General features: G+C 35.9%; 1 protein-coding gene across 1 annotated transcript; it reads left to right on the forward strand.

Annotated features, from left to right (window-relative positions):
* Nucleotides 1-3,870: 3,870 nt before the first annotated feature.
* Nucleotides 3,871-10,943, forward strand: LOC149186983 (disease resistance protein UNI-like). The gene is made up of 2 exons (XM_089411249.1): nucleotides 3,871-7,162; nucleotides 10,360-10,943. The coding sequence occupies exon 1, from the start codon at nucleotides 4,120-4,122 to the stop codon at nucleotides 7,069-7,071; it is 2,952 nt and encodes a 983-aa protein (XP_089267375.1). The 5' UTR covers nucleotides 3,871-4,119; the 3' UTR covers nucleotides 7,072-7,162; nucleotides 10,360-10,943.
* Nucleotides 10,944-21,322: the final 10,379 nt, after the last annotated feature.

The raw sequence follows: 21,322 nt of genomic DNA on the forward strand, positions 1-21,322 counted from the left end.
TTCAAAAAGGCTTACAGCGAGGATTCTGTCTGCGACATAGAGGATATTCTATGGGGAATAGACCCATACCCCACTATGTTTGATGAAAGTCTAAATAGAGCTCTATTTGTTGAAGTATCAGAAGAGGAATTACTAGCAACAATGAAATCATTCCAGAAAGACAAGTGCCCCGGGTCAGATGGGTGGACCATCGATTTCTTCATCCATTTCTTTGAATTATTTAAGACAAATATTCTAAAGATGGTTGAGGAATCGAGAACACAGGGTTTCATAAGCCAGAATATCTCCTCAACATATATCGCTCTTATTCCAAAGAAGAAGCTCTCCTCCTCTTTTTCAGATTAACGGCCAATTTCATTGTGCAACGTATTATACAAGGTCATATCAAAGATTATAGCTATTCGAATGAGGAACACTCTATCTCTACATCTGTCTCCAGAGCAACACGATTTTATAAAACACAGAAATATCTTAGAAGTGGTGGCTCTCACCCAAGAATGCTTACACTCAATGCATAGTAGGAAAATAGAAGCTGCTCTTTTAAAAATCGACCTTAAAAAGGCATACGACTGTGTGAACTGGGGCTTTATTCGATGCCTACTGGCTAGGATTGGCCTTGATGTCAGGTGCATTAGATGGATCATGGCCTGTGTGGTGGAAGTAAATTATGCAGTCCTAATTAATGGAGTCCCAACTCCTTTCTTCAAAGCGGCCAAGGGCTTACGTCAGGGTTGCTCCCTATCTCCACTCCTATTCATTCTAGTAATGGAATCTCTGAGCCTACACATAAAGAAAGCGATCCAACAAGAGAGATACAAGCCTCTCCCCATTTGCAGGGATATCCTCATGTCGCATAATCTTTTTGTTGATGATATCCTTCTGTCAGCAATACTGTGCAGATCTACATGGATATGTATCCATGAAATCTTGGAGAGATTTCAAAAAGCCACCGGCATGTACATCAATGATATAAAGTCATCATTTCATGTCGCTAATGCAAATGGAGATATAATCACATTTCTAACAGATCTTTTCAATATTAAAGCATTTCCTATCCTGAAGGGCTTCAAATATTTGGGTTTCAATTTGAAACCTGTGGGTTACAGATTGGCCGATTGGTCGTGGATTCTAGATCGGTTCTATAAGAAAATATCTGCATGGGAATACAAGTGCTTATCCATTGGAGGTCGCGCCATTCTCACGCAATCCGTGCTGGTTCAAATCATGGTTTATTGGGCACACCTCTTCTATATCCCTTCATCTATTATTAACAGTTTAAACAGAATGATAGCTAATTTCATATGGGGAGGACAGAAGGAAAAGAAAAAATATCACCTGAGCAAGCTTTCGAAGTTGACACGGCCAAAAAAATGGGAGGTTGGGGTATATTGGATTTACACTCTTTTAGAAGAGCCCTTCTATGTAAATCTATGTGGAAAGCGATTATGGGTGAATCCAACTGGAGCAAGACCATTAGAGCTAAGTACATGGACGATCAAGACATGACATATTGGTATAGACAACGCACCATTGGATCCCCCATCGGCTCATATATATGGAGAGGTTTTCAAAGATTGGAGCCGTTCTTTAGAAAAAATTTGATCTGGAAATTCCAATCCGGATCCAATATTATCATTGGATTAGATGAATTCACAGGTGCAGGAGAAAAGATCCATATTTCCTCTCTCCTTTTGAGAACTTTACACAACAGAGGATATTTCTTTTGGGTCAGTGTAATAAAAAAATGGGATGGTGCTATTCCAATCTGGAAGTCTGCTACAGAAATGAAATTACACGGTGTTCTGGAATCCCAATGGAATGCTATCACTACTTCACTGCAAACGCGTGGATTGTTTCGCTCGTCGGATAGGGATTGCCTCATTTGGAAAGGTCTTGGTGGCTCATCGGCTGTATATGCAAAGCACATATATCTCCAAATTTTATTATCAGAATCTGATACATGTGATAATATTTTTCCGCCAGCTTTTTGGAAAACTGGATGCCCTTTAAAAATCATTATTTTTGCCTGGTTGGTTTTTCATGACAGGAATCTCACTTGGGAGAATCTCCAGAAGCGCAAATGGTGTGGGCCAGCCATATGCCCCCTATGTAGAACAAATTCTGAGAATAATTTGCATATTTTTTTACAATGTCCTCAAACCCAATTGATTTGGCAGAACTTAACTGCTCATTTTGGTTTCGCCAACGTCAGTGCTCCTTCTATCTATGAGGCTTTCAAAGGATGGAGCAACATGTACTGCAAGTGGAGGCCCATTCCATTGTTAACAATCTGGGCCATATGGAAATGGCGAAACCGGATGATTTTCGATTCCAAAAGGGAACTGATTTCTAAAGTTTTCAAATCTATCCTTTGTTTATATGAAGCGCTAGCTTGGCCACGACAATCCAAAGTCAGACAAGGAAGGAATCATCAGCCCATGGATGCCTATGGATATCCCTGTGCTTTTTTTGACAGTGTTGCCCAGCATGATACATGCGCCTGTGGAGTTTACATAATCCCAGAAGAAGGACAAGCTTTTGACATACATTGGAATGGAGGACCTGGAACTAACAACAAAGCAGAAATTATGGCCCTGGCTGGACTCCTTTCTATCTCTGACTTCCTTGGCCTCCAAAACCTTCATATTTTTGGAGACTCGAAAGTCATCATCGACCATGTACTGTCTAAACATATCATAAAAAATATACATCTCTCTGGTTGGTTGAACAGGCTTGAGGCTTTGTGGAACAACAGAAAAGACTACACAATCTCCCACATTGTCAGGGATAAAAACAGAAGAGTCGATGCTTTATCAAAACAGGGGCTATCCTCGCCACAGGGTATATGGAGGATGCAGATTACTGTGGACAACTCCTCCCACCAGATCCAAGACTTTTCCATGCCGGGTACATAATTTTCTCCATGCCGGGTACATAATTTTCTATTTTGTGAAGTCAAAACTGGTATGATTTTCTGTTTCCCCAACATTTTGACTCTTATTTTTGTCTTTTTTCCATATATAATCTTGGCTCATGGGACTGAATTTCCGAATTATCTATATGTGCATTATGCAATATATTTCCTTATGACCTTTATGTAACAGATCTGATAAGGCTCCTTATATCCTTTCTCTCTATGTGGTTTTGAACCACATTACATTTTCCATATCAGATGGTTTCCATATCAACATTGCTGTACATATTTGTTGGATGAATATAATACAATCATATAGCTTTTTTTCATGCTGAAAAAATTAAAAGGAAAACTCGTAAAGTCCTTCTGGGTTTGCCTAGATTGCTCTAGGTTTAATTTGATCTCAAATTGCAACTTTTCTCTTAATATATATATATATATATGATGATATATTTTATAATATTTATTTTAGGTAATGCTATTTAATTTTAGATCAAATAGCACTAATTGGTATTCCAAAAGACCTACTCATCAGGTAATACTGCTTTAATACGGCGGGGGCAGTATAATAATTTTTCAGTACGAAGGGGCAGTATAATAATATACATAGTAATTTTATAATTGTATGAGATAAATATAAAAAAATGCGAATTTAGTAGGAAATAAACATGAAAAATGAAAAAATGTGAATTTAGTACGAGATAAATATGAAAAAAATCGTGAATTTATAAATGTAAAAAAGGTTATTATTTAAAATTCCAAATGATTAATTTACAGAGGAACAGCTATCTAAATAATTAAACATAATTCTTGTAATTTTTCCCCAAAGGTGTTATCCACGAAATTTAGAAAAGATAAAACAATAACTTTGAACAAAATTCATGCACGATGTGAAACCACTATCTAAACGATAACGATAAACCAGCGTCTCTGATACACTTAGCCCGCTCGAAAAAGAGAATGGCATCCCACAAATATAATATATTCCTTTCCACAAAAATTCTCATACGCGTTATCAAGTTTGTCCAAGACTTTGCAAATAAAAAATTCCTTGCTTTCCAAGTGCTCATCGGAGTTGAATCAAGTTTGTGCAGTACTTTACAAATAGATTTATATTCACATCCTCCTGCTTCATATTCAGCAATACCTATTTCATTTTCAGCAGATAGCTTATTGCAGTAGCTGGATTAAGTCACTGAGAAAAAATGGGAGATCCTGGATTTGTCTCTGGATTGATAGGCGTTGTTGTTGACAGGTTGATTCAAGTAATAGAGAAAGAAGTTATGACTGCTATTACTTGTAGAGAAGAGCTTAGGAGTTTGGAAAAAATAGTTAAGGAGATTCAGCCTGTAAACATGGAAATTCAACAATATCGAATAGCTATTCGGCAGTCTCAGAGTGAATCAGTTAAGAATATTGAGCCTGTTACAGTGAACAACTGGCTTAAAAAATTGAACAGCATCCTTGAAGATGCAAGAGAAATAGTGCTGAAGTGCCATGTTTCAGGATACAATTTGGTATCTCGATATATATTGAGTAAGAAGATCAGAAAGTGTATTGACAGCTTGCAGGGTCATCTGGAAATATTGCCTCTGATAGGATTCACTTATCAGCTCCATTCTGATCTGACTAATAGGTTGCAGAGCCAGGAGGCTGCTCAGAACCAATCTTCAATTCCTTCAACAAGCCAGCCGAGCCTTGCCAGTTACAGGCAGCAGCCAATTCAAGAGCCGTGCATCGTAGGACAAGATGAACTATTCGTAAACCTTAAAAGTCTGGTAATGGGTGACAAGGAAATAGCATCCGCTACCCCATCTAGAATAGGTGTTTTCGGCATGGGTGGATCTGGAAAAACTCTGCTCCTCAAGAGAGCCTTGAATGACAAGCAAGTGCAACAACACTTTGAGAAAGATTTGATTCTCTGGTTGACAGTTTCCCAAAATTTGTCAATCATTAATCTCCTCAATAATCTTGGGAGGCAGATAAACGTCCATATAAATGAGGGTTTTGATGTTAAATGGGGCGAGGAGGATGTTCGGCGATGGATTCACGGAAAAATGAGCAGCAGGAGATTCTTGTTGTTTTTAGATGATATTTGGGATGACAGTGAGACTCTGCTGGAGATGTTGGGTGTACCAGACGATAACGTCCATGGCAATTCCAAGATAGTTGTATCGACAAGAGATCGAAGAGTGCTTGCAAAGATGAGGGTGAGCAACCCTATTAGTATGGATTATCTATCTCCAGAGGAGAGCTGGAGGCTCTTCTGTTTTCATTCTTTTGCAGGTAATCAGCACACTCTACCTGGGGCAATTGAAAATATTGCTCGCGCTGTCTGTGCAGAGTGTGATGGGCTGCCGCTTGCTCTCAAAGTAATTGGAGCAGCCATGGCAGGCATCACTGCCCCGGCTGAGTGGCGGGTGGCATTAGAAAAACTCCGCAATGCGGATAAACTCGATCCTCAAGTAGAGAAGAAACTCTATAATCGATTGAGATTGAGTTACGATGCCCTGTGCACTCCTGATCTTTTTGCTTTGCAGCTTTGCTTTTTGTACATCGGAGCTTTCAAGGAGGACGAGGATATGTATGTGGAGGATGTGATAAACTTGTGGATAGGAGAGGGTCTCCTTCCGATGGAAGAAGGTAAAGATCCTCTAGAAATTGGAAGGTCTCACGCCAACTTTTTACTGGATCGGTGCCTGATCGAAGCTAGTATCAAGGACGCTGATGGACAGGTGGTGGCCTGCTCGATGCACGATGTGTTACACGATCTGGCACTGCAAATTGCCGAGAAGGAAGAAAACTGCTGCTTTAGAGCGGGCAAAGCTTTGGAGGAATTCCCTTTGAAAGATTGCATAGGCAAGGGCAGGATTTCTCTGATGGAGAACAAATTTAAGTCAATCCCTGATGAATTCAAAGGTCAGAATGTTCGGGCGATGCTGCTGTCCGAGAGCAAATCTCTGGAAGAAATTCCATCGCGTGCGATGAGGACTCTTACATCTATTAGAGTCCTGGATTTGGGAGGAACGTCCATCAAAACATTGCCTGATAGCTTTGGAACGTTGAAGCATCTGGTGTTCCTCCGTCTAGCACGAGCGCCGATAGAAAAGCTGCCGGATTCAATCACAAGATTGAAGAAACTCCAGATACTGGATTTGTCCCACTGTGGCCAGCTGAGTGAGTTGCCTTACGGGTTACATAAAATGACAAGTTTGATATATCTGGATCTGAGTTTCTGTCAAGGGGTAAAATACATTCCTTGTGGGATCTCAACGCTCACATCGTTGCAGTATCTGAAAATGGAAAAGTGCTGGAAAGTTTGGCAGCAAACATCACAGCCGAGAACAAATTTATGTGATCTGAGGGGAAGTCGTGCAGAGTACAAACGAGCTGCTATCTTCAGTGATCTGCACAGTCTGAAGCACCTCAAATGGCTGGCACTGGAGGAATGGACGCAGCCATTTACAGATGGCGTAGTGGGTAGTATGCGAGAGATGAGAACACTTATCCTGCGGATGCTGGAGATGAAGGTACTACCAGAGGACATGAAAAGTATGGTAGAGCTGAACACGCTGGTTGTGCAGTCCAACGTTTTAGCTAAGATCCCATCATGGATATGTGATTTCGAGCAGTTAAGTTGTCTAATACTAAAGTCCTGTAGGGACCTTGAGGAGATTCCTGTAGGGCTGGAGAAGCTGAAATGGTTGAGGAGACTGGATATAATTGGATCGTGGTCCTTAAAAGAGTTACCCGATGCCTATTGCAAGGAGGGTGCATTTCCAAGGCTGGAAAGCTTTTGGTTGGATCAAACAAGGTTGATAGACGTTTTTCCTCCAATAAGTCAGGGGGCTATGCCTCTTTTAAAGAAATTGGGGTTGGTGGTTTGCCTCAATTTGAAAACCCTTCCTCTAGGGCTCCAAAATTTACAAAATCTGAGGGAATTGCATGTATATAGTAGTCCCTTAATACTCAGATCTATGGAAGAAGAAGGTAGCGAAGCATGGTCGACAGTTCGACAACTAGAAGGAGAGAAGCAGGTGGAGATATTGAAGGAATCGATTGCTGAGCATCGCCTTAAACGCATGGAAAAGAGAATGGGAAATAAATACTGGTGGGATAGGTTCCTCAGTGATATGTGGATGGATTTTCATATCTAAGCCGTCGTCATGGGTGAAGAATTTAGTTAAAAGCAGAGTATTCAGCAATGAAACATTTTGCTTGGATCACCACCTACATCACGCAAGAGAGGTGACTTCGTTTTCATCCAATTTCTTTATGGTAAATTTGAGTACAGTACTGCCATATGCGATTTGCTTTCTTTCGTTTTTTCACTTCGTATTTAAATTGGAATCAGATTGAAGAATTGCTTTGTCATCAATTTGAGGCGAGTGGCATCTGCATTTTGCTTGCTTTATTTTCTCCTTTGTAGTTAAATAAAAATAATGGTGGGCTGGTTTTTTGTAAACTTGGGTCCAGTGGCATCTGTATTTACTTGCTTTATTGTCTCCTTTCTTCTTAAATAAAGGAAAGGAGCGGTTGGCTGGTTTGTGATCACTTGATTCCAGTGGCATCTGTATTTTGCTGGCTTTATTTTCTTCTTTGAATTTAATTAAGCATATTGGTTGGCTTGCTTTTCGCATGGTCACTGGTTGAATTCTCTCTTATGAAATGCAAACTCAACTCTTATGAAGTTCAAACTCAGATGAAAGTAGAATTCAATGTTACTGTACGCCAGAGGGTAACATTTTCATCTGAATCTGGTTTTTTAATTTGAATCTATATAATTATAAAATTTTAATATAATTTTGTTATTTTAAAAATATAAAATTGTATTTTTATTTAAAATATTAAAAAATTGATATTTTCTAAATATATTTAGAGAATTGTTATACTTTCCATATTAAAAGTCTAAAATAAATAATATAGTCAAAATTATTAAATTAATATAAGATGAAAAAATCTTAAACATGATTATCTCTTGATTCTGTCATTACTTCCTGAAAAGGAAAATCATAATATTTTAAAATATCATAAAGCTGCTTCAATATTCTAACTTTAAATAAATTATTAACACCACAATTTAATTAAAATATAAATTTTAAAATAAATAAATTAAAATTATAAAATTAGGTTTAAATAAACAACTGACAAAAACAGTTTAATTTAAGTATATTTTTTAAATAAATTATATAAATTTTAAAAATCGATTATGACATAAAAAAATTTGATGATTTTTGTAACTTTGTCGATCACCAATCTCACTTATGTATTTCAGGCGGTTCTTCAAATTTATCTTTTACAGTTTTAGAATTAGATATATTAATACTTTCATAATGATACTTATTTTTTTAAATACATTATTATTATTATGATATTTTTTAATTAATTAATTTAATTAAAACATAAAACAGTTATAATTATATCATTTATCTGATAATCATAATGATAATTAAAATTTTACCTGATTAATCTATTTAAATTTCTTTTTTCTTTCCTATCATACTTAATTAAAATATTTTAATTTATTAAAAAATACGTTATTCGTCTACTACTTTTCTGCGATGTATATTACCATGAGAACGAGAGTCGGATTAATTTAATTGGTTGTTTAAAATTGGGATATAATCTGACTATGGGAATTATAATGGGAATACATAATTAAACGTTGGTTTGACCATGATATTGAGAATCAGAATAACTAAAGGTTGGTTTTAAATTGATATATAATCTAACTATGAAAATGGTAGTGGAATAAATAATTATATTTTTGGTAAAAAAATCATTGATTGTTGTAGTAGTTAGTTTTTAATTTTTTTTATTTTTATGTTTAGTTTTATTTTCTACCTTTTTATTATTAGATTTTTTTTGAGTATTTTAATTTTAATTTTGTTAAATTAAGTTTTCTATATGTGTTTCGATGATGAATCCAGTAAAGAGTTCAAAACATTGACACCAGAAAAATTATATGCAATTAAAAAATTTTGCAATGACAACTTTCTAAACTTCCATGTTAAATCAAATTTTTTGTTCATTCAGAAACCAACATTTTGGATTTAGGTTTGCAAGTATGTGACGACCTTCTTATTTTTTAACCTGCTATTGTTTTTAATAAGTGGTAACTTTATTTTTCCGTACTCAGAGATTTGAAACCAGGTTTAGATTTAAGTTTGGTTATTCAGGTTAAATTTTTCATGTCTTTTTATTTTTCATCCTTTCCTGAGAACTATTTTTAATTATGTCACGTACAGTTTTCAAAAGTTAACTTGGGCAATTACCACGGGGAAAGTATTTTCACTGTAAAATATTCTTTGAAGTGCCCTGATCCAATTAATTTGATAGGATGTTTACTGAATCTACTCATATTAACTGCTCCAGTATTAAAATTACCTGCTCCAAATTCCTGTTTGATTTTTTTCCACCTCAACATTCATTTCTGAGTTTATAAGCTGCAAATTCCGAAATGTCCCGATTCCACTTGAGTGCCTTTTGGAACAGGGATGTATAGACGCAAAATATTTGAATACCGAATGGACCGAAAATAATAGATGGAGGCATTTGCTAAGAGCATTTTCAATGTGGTATAGATTGATGTCTAACGGCCATTAAAATGTATCTCTATGAACTAAAAACTAAGTTCCAATTTCAGATTTTTCCCGGCCTGATATCAGACACACATATGGCATTCGTTGAAATTATATTGAAAAGCTACAGTATGAAGTTTAATGTAATGGGTTTTATAAATTTATTTCTGTAGAAACTGTGAAATGTCTTATACCTTTTTTTAAGAGGAAAAAAGCAGAAATGCATTATATTAAGATAATATAAAAGCTATCATAAGATACATGGTGATGATGGCATATGAAGTCACGTTCCAGGGTGTTTGAGAAGCATTTGTGGGCAGACGTTCAAACAAGTCTCAAAAAGCAGACTGCATGGGACATATTCCATCACATTAAAAGCAGTATTAGAAGTATACATATTCAAAGTGCCTTATTGAAAAACAACAACACCGATTTTCAAAAAGCAGAAAACATTGAGATGAGACAATCCCGAAGCTAAATGGCCAGCTGATTTGAAATTGAATCAAAAATAGCAATGATGCTATCAGAGATATCGGATAGCTCGGATAGCTGGCTTGATATCAGAGATTAATTGTGTTAGAAGTTTAGATTTAACCTGCCACCGATATAAGAAACGGATATGGAATTCATTAAAAGTGTATTGAAAGCTATGAAACAACATTTAATGGCTATTATAAATATATTTCAGTACAAACTAAAAACTGTCTTAAAATCTTCAAATTTCAGATTTCTCCTGGCTTGATATGAGACAGATACCTCGGATTTTAGAAGCCCGTTGAGAAGCTATAGGATAATGGCTGGTATATTTCAGTATGAAGATATGAATCAAAAACTGTATTAAAATTCCAAATTTTACTTTCTCAGGCATGGATATGGAGTGTTGGAATGGTAATTCCAACTGCAGGTCGCAACACCGTGCAGACGGACGTGGAGCAGCCGTACCAACGCCCAAAAACCACCGAACGAAACCACAAAACCGCCCAGAGCATATCGCACCACCATCCAGCGAAAAGCTGTTTCCGTATTCTTGGCTCCGATGCGATTTGGTGAAGACGCGTGGCTCTCACCTGACATCAGCATCTCTAACATATCGGGAGGTAAAGCTCAGCGTTAAAATGCCTTCCGATATCCACTCCAGCCGTCCGATCTCCTTGCGTGTTGTCAGCCGTCGATCTCTTGAAGGTGCACGGGCCTGCATCGAATTTAATATTTGCGTGGAGTAAAAGTCAAGCTTCGTTGACCGCATGTCTCTTCTGCAAAAGAATTAAACACAAGATAAATGGTGTCGTAGAAGTTAGGGACGAAGGGGCTCGTGTTGTAAAAGGGATGAAGGAGCAATGTAAAATGTGCTCTGTATTTTTGTTTTGTTTGGCACATGGGTTGTAATGCTTTTGTGTGGGGCATCGTAAAGCGTTGGTGCAGCGAAAAATTAAGGGTGAAGCACATCTCGTGCGAAAAGAATGAAGAATGTTTTTTTGTTATAAAAATGCACAGTAGTGCATAAGAAAGGCTGCTCATTTTGAAAATGTGTGCACAGCAGCTATCTGTAAATAAAAGAGAGGAGCGCATGTGTGTTAAGTAAGTTTTTTTTATGTATTGAATTTGCATTGAAATGCAAAAGAAAAGAGCGATCAGGTATTTTCTGAGATTCTGAATGTAATATAAAGTTTACTGTATGTGTAAAATATTTTTACAGCAGTATGTGTAAAAATAGTTTTACACCAGCAAATGTAAAAATGGGTTTTACTGCAGTAAACCCAGCACAGTAATTTCTCAGGTGAAAACAGAGTTTTGATGGGTGAAAGTAATTTTGGTGAATTCCTCTCAACAAAGAGGAAGACATATGTAACAGGCTTTATATTTTAATGAATGGAAATGATTTTATGGTTGTGTAATACTCTGTTCTGAGTAATTTTTTTAAAGCTTCCCTGTGCACAAAAGATCCTGGAACAGTGGAAACAGAGCATTGGCTCTGTGGTGTTAATGTTTGTTTGGTTTTGGTATTTCCCGTTGAAAAATACCCAACAGTGGTATCAGAGCTAGTCCAGGCTCTTTGAAGACTCAAAGAAGCTGAAGGAAAGATTCTTGTTGCAGCAGAGAAAGCTTCTCCAGTAGTGTGAAGTTTCAGCCAAAGGGATTCAGGTATTTCTCAAGTTTTTGAGTTATTATTAAAGGAACAGTCAGTGATTTAAAAGAAAACACAGTCAAGTATTTGAAGCCTAGATAAGAATGGCAAGGTCAAAGAAGAAAGTCTCCAAGCCTGCTAAAAATGTGTCTCCCTCCTCTACTAAACTAGAAGGCAATCCATTAGAATACATTTTATTTGAAACCCCAAAGTTTGATGGAAACTTTGATGTATGGGAAATAAAGATGAGGGCTTTCCTAATGTTTGAGGGGATTGAAGTCTGGGAGTCAGTGATTGATGATAGCAAGATGGATAAAGAATCCATGGAGTATGATGCACAAGCAGCAAAGACTATCTTGGATGGACTCCCTGATTCTGTGAAGAGGAATCTAGGAAAATATACATCAGCAAAAGATATATGGGATAGACTGCATGACCTTCATGCAAAGGGAGCACTGACCATGACAATGAGTCAAGAAGAACCCATCATAGAAGCTGAGAATGAAAAGCTTGACCTCATCAAGCTTCAAGTAAGAGAAAGAGATGAAGAGCTTACCAAGCTGAAGAAGGAGCTTGACCAATGCAAGAAGAAACATCATGAAGAAGTCATATCTATGACAAATCAGCTGAATGAAACAAAGAAGCAGGCAGATGCCTTGACAAGTCAACTTGAACAAAGGCACATGAGGGTGAACAAACTTGTGGAAGAGATTGGACAGTACAAGGTAGAGGTCTCCTCCCTTAAGTCCGAACTACAAGAAGCCAGGAAGCAGGCACAAGGAGCTGAAAAGAAAATGGAGAGCAGTCAAGCAGAAATCTCCAAAATGAAGACAGATATTATCTCCTTCAAAATAGTAGCAGCTGAAGCTACTCGTAGCAAGGAAGAAACTGAGGGACAACTAGCAAAGAAAAATAATGTATGTGAAAAGTTAGAAGAAGAGATTGTCCTCCTCAGGAAGAAGGTTGAAGGGATGAACAAGATCATGAAGAGCTCTCAAGCTTTGGATGACATGCTCAGCTATCACAGATCTCCATCTGATAAATCAGGACTTGGGTATGTAGCTGAACCCTCAAACAAGGATGAGGATGCTTTAAGCAAAGGAGATGTGAAGAAGCCAGAAAGAGATGGTGATGCTCCTATTTCCAGCAAAGGCAAGGAGAAAAATGAAGGCTGCAATAGAAGAGATCCTGCTCCAAGTAGAAAACCAACTCCAAGAAGAAATGTAGCTGATGGCAAGAAGGCAAGAGGCAATGGTGATCATCAAAGGATCTCAAGGCAGCAAGGCTTCAGAAGTGCATCAAGAAAACCTCCATCTTCCAGGTACCAAAGTTCATTTTATGGTTATTGTTATGCTTGCTCAAACTTTGGTCATATGGCAAAAGACTGTAGAGCATTTCATAAAGATAAATGTTGTGATCTCCGGAAATCTCCAAGAAACAATTTTAGAAGAAATCATGAAATGTTATTCATGAAAAATGTAGAATGTTTTAAGTGTCATAACATTAGGCATATGGCACGTGAATGTAACTTAACATGGGCTCATATGCAAGCTAGACCCATGCAAAAGAAGAAAGTTACACAAGTATGGAGAAGGAAGGAAAGGCAATCTGAAAGCCCCTTGAACTCCCCAGTGGATCTAAATTTATTTTGAGAAGAGTCTGCTGAAAGAAGATAAAGCATACACTGAAGGGGAGCTTGAATTTTTTTTTTTGTTTGCTGAACTGTATTAACAGTCATTTGTTGATGGAGGATGTATTGCAACGCAGCAGTTGCAAATGAAATCTTTGTTAATCCCTCTGAAAGGTAATATGCAGCAGTGATGAAATCAACAATGTTTTTGCTTTGTTTTTATGCAATATGCACAGAAATGCATAAAGAAGAAAAGATGGCAGCGCTGAAATGTAAAGAGCAGCAGCGAGATAAGAAGTGTGCAAAGCATGGAGACCCTCACAGCAGTGGGAAGATAGAGCATAAAACAACAGTTTGGAAATTTTTTTTATGGAGCACATGGATTAGAATGAACAGCAGTTTTGAATTTTTGCATGGCAATGGAAGGTAGTTTCCCTTCTATGTAATGTGAGAGAATATACTCACAGCAGAATGAGTGTAATGCACAGCAGATGAAATGTTTTGTATTGGGAATGAAAATGCAAAGCAGTGAGAAGAAAATGAGAAGAAGGCAAAACACAGCAGAGCGTAAATGCCCAGTGGCTGAGAATACAATGAAATTTTTCACACAACAGTGAAAAATGTAATGTTTTTTTTGTATGCAATGCAACATGCAAAGAAATGCATAAAGAAAAACAGGGACAGCAGATTTTTAATGCACACTGGATGTATAAGAATGTGTGTGGCAGCAGAAAGCCAAAGGAATTGCACAGTAGTGCATTGTGAAAAAAAAAAAAATGAAGACTAAGATTGTGTGAAGCAAGGGTGCATGAGAAAAGGCAGCAACCTGTGTTATTTTTTTTGTGGAGAATGAAGTGCCAAGAGTATGGGCACACAGCAGTATGATGAAACAAAAGGCAGCGACAGTGCAAATTGCAGAGGCAATGCAGCAGCAAGAAGTTATGGACAGCAGCATGATGGCAAAAAGGAGAAGCACACAGAAATGCAAATGTGAAAAATGCAGCAGCAAAAAGTTTTGAACAACAGCACATGCAAAAGAAATTTTCCTTACAGCAATAAAGGTAAATGTAATGAATTTGTTGTTCATTGAATTGAAATGCAATATATGCAACAGCAGTGAGTGTAAGAAATGTTTACACACAGCAGTGTAAATTTGTAAATTGGGACAGTGTAATTGTTCCAGAAAAGACAGAGTATTTTGTCTTTGAAAAGTGCACAAGCAATGCAAGTGTAGACACAGCAGTGTGGGGTAGACGCAGCAAAGAAGATGGCACAACAGTGCAGCAGAGAATATGCAGCAGCATAAAAGAACAATGTAATGAGTTTGCACACACAGCAGTGCAATGATTGTTTGTTTTGGAACTGCATTTGAAGCAGTCATTTGGTGAAACCCTCTATTAAAGAGAAAGGTGCTTTTCAGCACAGTGTCATGGTGAATCCCTCAGTCAAGAGGAAGATGTTTTTCAGCATAGTGTGGTAAATCCCTCTATCAAGAGGATGATGCTTTTCAGCATAGTCACAGGTGAATCCCTCTGTCATGAGGAAGGTGCTCTTCAGCACATTGTTATGGTGAACCCCTCTGTCATGAGGAAGGTGCTCTTAAGCACAGTTTCAGGTTAATCCCTCTATTAAGAGGAAGACAACTTTGATTGTTTTTGGAACTGCATCAGAAGAAGTTGGTGAATCCCTCTATGTGAGGAAGATGTCTTTGTAACAGCAGTGTTGGTGAATCCCTCGATGTGAGGAAGTGTTTGGGTAAGATTGAATGCCCAGCAGTTGAAATTAAAGGGGAATGTTGGAATGGTAATTCCAACTGCAGGTCGCAACACCGTGCAGACGGACGTGGAGCAGCCGTACCAACGCCCAAAAACCACCGAACGAAACCACAAAACCGCCCAGAGCATATCGCACCACCATCCAGCGAAAAGCTGTTTCCGTATTCTTGGCTCCGATGCGATTTGGTGAAGACGCGTGGCTCTCACCTGACATCAGCATCTCTGACATATCGGGAGGTAAAGCTCAGCATTAAAATGCCTTCCGATATCCACTCCAGCCGTCCGATCTCCTTGCGTGTTGTCAGCCGTCGATCTCTTGAAGGTGCACGGGCCTGCATCGAATTTAATATTTGCGTGGAGTAAAAGTCAAGCTTCGTTGACCGCATGTCTCTTCTGCAAAAGAATTAAACACAAGATAAATGGTGTCGTAGAAGTTAGGGACGAAGGGGCTCGTGTTGTAAAAGGGACGAAGGAGCAATGTAAAATGTGCTCTGTATTTTTGTTTTGTTTGGCACATGGGTTGTAATGCTTTTGTGTGGGGCATCGTAAAGCGTTGGTGCAGCGAAAAATTAAGGGTGAAGCACATTTCGTGCGAAAAGAATGAAGAATGTTTTTTTGTTATAAAAATGCACAGTAGTGCATAAGAAAGGCTGCTCATTTTGAAAATGTATGCACAGCAGCTATCTGTAAATAAAAGAGAGGAGCGCATGTGTGTTAAGTAAGTTTTTTTTATGTATTGAATTTGCATTGAAATGCAAAAGAAAAGAGCGCTCAGGTATTTTCTGAGATTGTGAATGTAATATAAAGTTTACTGTATGTGTAAAATATTTTTACAGCAGTATGAGTAAAAATAGTTTTACACCAGCAAATGTAAAAATGGGTTTTACTGCAGTAAACCCAGCACAGTAATTTCTCAGGTGAAAACAGAGTTTTGATGGGTGAAAGTAATTTTGGTGAATTCCTCTCAACAAAGAGGAAGACATATGTAACAGGCTTTATATTTTAATGAATGGAAATGATTTTATGGCTGTGTAATACTCTGTTCTGAGTAATTTTTTTAAAGCTTCCCTGTGCACAAAAGATCCTGGAATAGTGGAAACAGAGCATTGGCTCTGTGGTGTTAATGTTTGTTTGGTTTTGGTATTTCCCGTTGAAAAATACCCAACATGGAGAACCTCAATGCACAGGTAATTTTACTTGTGCAGTTGAAAGCTGTTCGAATTTTCTGGGTTTTTTAATTCAAAACCAGCGTGAAGGAGTGGTCCAGAAAGCCGGATGGCACTGGCTGAAGAGTCAAAGCAAGAGACTGTTTAAGAAGCCTTTTTCTTTAGCAATATTTTGAATCAATGCTGCCTCCTCCCACAACTGGAAAGCAAAACCAGAAGAGCCCCTTGCATAAGGGAAAATGCCCTCCTTTGCCCTTATCCTCATTATCAAAATAATACGTCCAGTTCATGGATGTAGGTATCTTATTTAAAGTATATTGTTATTATCTATTATTATTTGTGTTTTTAATTATGTAAATTTCAAACTAAGAGCTTCATTTTAAATATATACATAATAATAATAAAATAAAAATGTTGTATTGCTGTTCACAAATGGAACTAGTCTAGATCTATTTAACTCCAGAGAAATCAAATTTTTAGAGGTGTAAATTTTTTCTCAATTTCTACACCAAATTTTTAATGTAAACCTTTAACCCATAATAAATGAGTTTAGAAAGTTTGAAAAATCTAAACTAGTTACTAGAAAAATTAGAGCATGAATTATAATCCACAGAAATTTTTAAAATTAAAAAATTGTTGTAAATTTTCGAATTAAATTAAACAATAATTTTATAGATTTAAAATTATAAATATTAAAGTGAGATAAATAATACAAAACTTTATCATTCATCTTAGTGAATATTCACCATCTCAATAAATATTCACATTCACCTTGGTGAGTATTCACCATCTCAATAAATATTGGTATTTGTTATGTAACGCTAATTTTATAAGATAGTAAAATATTTGTACTTGTAAAAATGAGATATAATAAATAATTTTAAAAAATATTTTTATTAATATCTGAATTTATATGTTAATCTAAAAAAGAGTAAATTTATGTAAAATGGATGGTTTGTGTTTTCAAAGTATGCCCTAAAACTGCTTCTGCTTGGCTAAGAGCTCGTCTTCCTCGGACGTAAGGAAACAGGTTAACGGCCCAAGACCCAGAGGCATCTGGCAGGAGTGAAAGCCTGCTCCCTTACGGACCACCAGCGGGTTATTTCAGGTGGCGTGGTTTTCCTTGATAACAGTGATGTGTCAACTGACATTCGCGGATAGCAGCCAGAGATGGCTGTCCTCACTGTTGGTTTGACAAACTGAGTTTGATAGGTTTTTCCACCTTTTGAAAAAAAAAAAAAAAAATAAATAAATAAATAAATTAGCTAAAGCTATTTCATAAATTTCTCCATGTAAAAATACTTGTGTTACTAAATCACTACTCATTTTTTAAATTCACCACTCACTCTTTAAATAGAGTTGGCCTTTTTCTTTAAGACGCCAAAACGTTCTGTTTTGGCCATGGGAAATCGATCTATTGTTAAACAGGGTAGATTGTGAATTTGTCCATTATTTTGATCCCCTCCCCTGCTTTATTTTTAATAATAATATAAAATCTTTTTGTTAATTGACTTACTTGATTTAGTTGTGTTATTTTTTTACAATAATGTAATTTCTTTTGTTGATTTAAATTATTTGTTGTTAGTGTATCCTGAACTTGATATAGGTAAATAAAAGTTAGATATATATTTTGCACTTAGAGATTTTCCTTAGTAATTAGATCTACATAGTTCCTAGTATCTAGCTGTTTACTTTTAGTATGTTTAATATAATTTTAGGAAGGAATCAAAATGGGACGTGCTTTTAGTATGTTTAATCATTTTACGAAGGAATCAAAAGGGGGCGTGGAAGAGAGATAAGACTTAATAGTTCAGAATTATATGGTTGTGGCAACATTCAAAATTTTCATGTGTTTATTTTTATATATTGTAGTGATTGTGTTATGTGAGCATTTTCACTTCTTTCTCTCATCAAATTCAAATTGGTATTAGAGAAAGGTTGTAGCCATCCTTTGTTAGTTAATTGAAGGGTGAAGGGTTTCTACACGATTTAATGTTGATAGGAGCATATAACAAGGTACCTACACAAAATACAAAACAAATTCCAAGGTTAGGGTTTTAATGGTCATAAGTGTTATTATTTATTTATTTCCTTATATTATTTCTCATCCAAGTTTCTGAAGAAAGAATCCATTTATAGGTAAGCTTATCAGTGAAAATAAGAGGCACAAAATAATATGGACAAGGAAACCCAATTTGTGAGATAGTCAATTTGTAGAACAACATTGTACATCACTGGAAGAGGGATTCTAATCCTCATGGTGTTATTTCAATCATACTTGTCTGATTGTTAAGGAAAATGAGTATGTCCTCAACAAGTCATTCTCTCATACAGTGATAAGGAGAAGGATGAGTGGATCAATTCCATGCACTACTCTATAGTACGCTACAACAAAACAGACAATTTGTGTCTAATTTAGCGCCAAATTTTAGTGCATTTTTTTACAAGTGGGATGAGCAACCTGGGGCTAAATCTGGCTCTATTGTACATTTTTTAAAGCAATTTTTTTTGCCCCTTATTTTGCATATTTTTCATGCTAGCTTTTACATCCTTTTTTACACTAGATTATGCATCATTTTTTGCGTCAAAATTTACAGCAAGATTTGCATCGAATTTTATGACAGTTTTGTTTCTAGTTTTGTGCCAGTTTTTACATCTATTTTTCATGGTTATTTTCTTTTTAGTTTGTGTCATTCTTTGGCTCCATTTTTGCACCATCATTTGCATCGAGTTTATATCATATTTTGCATCCAATTTAGTGTCTTTTTTTACATCCATTTTGTGTTGAGTTCTGCATCTAGTCTTACACCAGGTTTTGCATCTAGTCTTACACTAGTTTTTTCTTCTAATTTTGTACCTATTTTTGCATCTAGCTTTGCACCAAATTTGGTGCCTATCTTTGCACCATATATTGAATTTGATTTAGCACTAAATTTTGCATCCATTTTTGTGCCTATTTTTGCATCTTCTTTTCGACCATTTTTTATGTTCTATTTTACGTTTGATTTGCCTCCCTTTTTCATATCCCATTTTGCACCATATTTTGAATCATTTGCTACATCCACACTAGTACAAAATGACTAATTAGTTACTAAAAAATGACTAAATTTTGCATATAAACGACCATTTTTCAGTCGGCGACCAATAGTGGCTAATTCACAATATCTTAATATGCAACCAACTTTTAGTCATATTTACCTTAGTCATTAATTTGTTGTCTCATAAATTTGGTCATTAATTTAGTAGTTGATTTTGTTATTAATTGTCACAATTAATGCCCAAATACACAACAAAATATATTACTACATAATCACCTGAGAAAACCCAATTAATGGCCAAAGAAATATGACCAAAATGTTGGTCGTGTTATGAGATACTATAAATTAGCTACTAATAGTCATATATATGAAATTTTAGTCATCATTTGAAATCAATTAATGACCAAAAAAATATAATTAAATTTTAGTCGTGTTATAAGATACTGTAAATTAGCTACTAATAGTTGTATATATGCAAAATTTAGTCATAATTTGTAAATACAAATTTGTCATTTATATTTTTTTGGTAGTTTCATATTCATTATATAAATGACTAATTTAGTAGTTGATATTCATTTCACTTACTTTCATTAATAATCATTATAAACAACTAATTTAGTCACGTATATTCATTTTATTTATCTTCATCATTAATCGATATAAACTACTAATTTGATTGAAATGACATAAATTACTTAGTATGATTTTGCGACTAAATCTAAAAAATGTCATACAGTGTGCATATTCATCTAATATGAAATCGCAAAGTTTTTTTCAACAGTTGTTTATCTAATATGAAATCGTAAAGTTACATATGTTAATTACAATACTAAATAATATCAAGTATAACTATAAATAATTTCAACCACATAAATTATATTCTATGAAATGTCAAGTATTACAATGTGAGTTTCCAACTTAATCTTAGTTGGACTACAATTTACACATGAAATATTGTTTCATTACTTCAAAACATTATCATTGTGTTGCCAAGGCGTTGCAGGTGAATTCACCAACTCTAAAGACTTAACCATCAGTTTATATTTGTTGTGTCTCATGTGGATTATTAGCTTTAAGGGTATCATTAGACAAGTTCTTTTCTCTTTCTCTTTCTCTTTATGCATTTGTCGCTTCAGTGTTATTTTTCTCATATTTCTTGAATTCTTGCTTCTTAACATCAATACTAAATTCCTCTTCTGCAAATGAGAGAAGATGCAAGGAAGAGTATAAGACATGAAAGACGATGAACACTAAAATATAAACTAAAGTAGACTATAAATGATTTATACAACATATACCTCAACGTTAGCAATGTCAATATCATTTTTCCCCATAAAACCAAGAAACTTGAACAACTTTCTTCAGTTGGACGATAGTGGCCACAATGTGGCCAAGTGACTTGTATAAACAAAGCAAATAAAATATCACCATAAAAAATAACACCTTAGGAACTTAGTATTCAACCTTCAGGAAAAGCTTAGGCACAAGCATGTTAGCTAAGTTACATGCTAAAATGCTCAAGTTGTAGATAACTTGTGAAAACAAATGGAAATAAAAAGATTGCATATAATAAACAAGTGTTACATGTACTTGTAGATCATGCTAGGGAAGTTTGATAAGAAATTTTGATAAGGAGGTAGCCCAATAATTTATAGTACTATGAACTGAAAACTGTAAACATAAATCAAACTAAATGTGCACATAATTAGAAATAACTATTGAAGCAAGGCTGAAGGAGTGTAAATAAAGCTTCCACTTGAGTTTTTTTGCAATCCCAGCAAAATGTTTTCCATGATGAAAAGCTTGCTCGTGCACATAATTAGAAATAACTATTGAAGCAAGGCTGAAGGAGTGTAAATAAAGCTTCCACTTGAGTTTCTTTGCAATCCCAGCAAAATGTTTTCCATGATGAAAAGCTTGCTCCAATGCTAGATTGTTTGGCTAACGTGAACCATCACCAACAAAACTTCCATAACCATATGGATTGTCGCCTTTCACTTGTTCCATCTCAAACATTCCAGACCCAAAGGTGTATCCCACTGAACTGAAGTTCGAGTGAGTCAAACTTTGACTCTCGTCATTCCTTCCAAGTG

This window comes from Pinus tabuliformis, chromosome 3_1 (assembly GCF_031772625.1).
Source record: "Pinus tabuliformis cultivar Carrire ecotype Pingquan chromosome 3_1, CPIR1, whole genome shotgun sequence".
NCBI classification, from domain to species: domain Eukaryota; kingdom Viridiplantae; phylum Streptophyta; class Pinopsida; order Pinales; family Pinaceae; genus Pinus; species Pinus tabuliformis.

Coding starts and splice junctions, on each gene's coding strand:
- LOC149186983 (XM_089411249.1), top strand. CDS start 4,120: ATGGGAGATCCTGGATTTGTCTCTGGATTGATAGGCGTTGTTGTTGAC.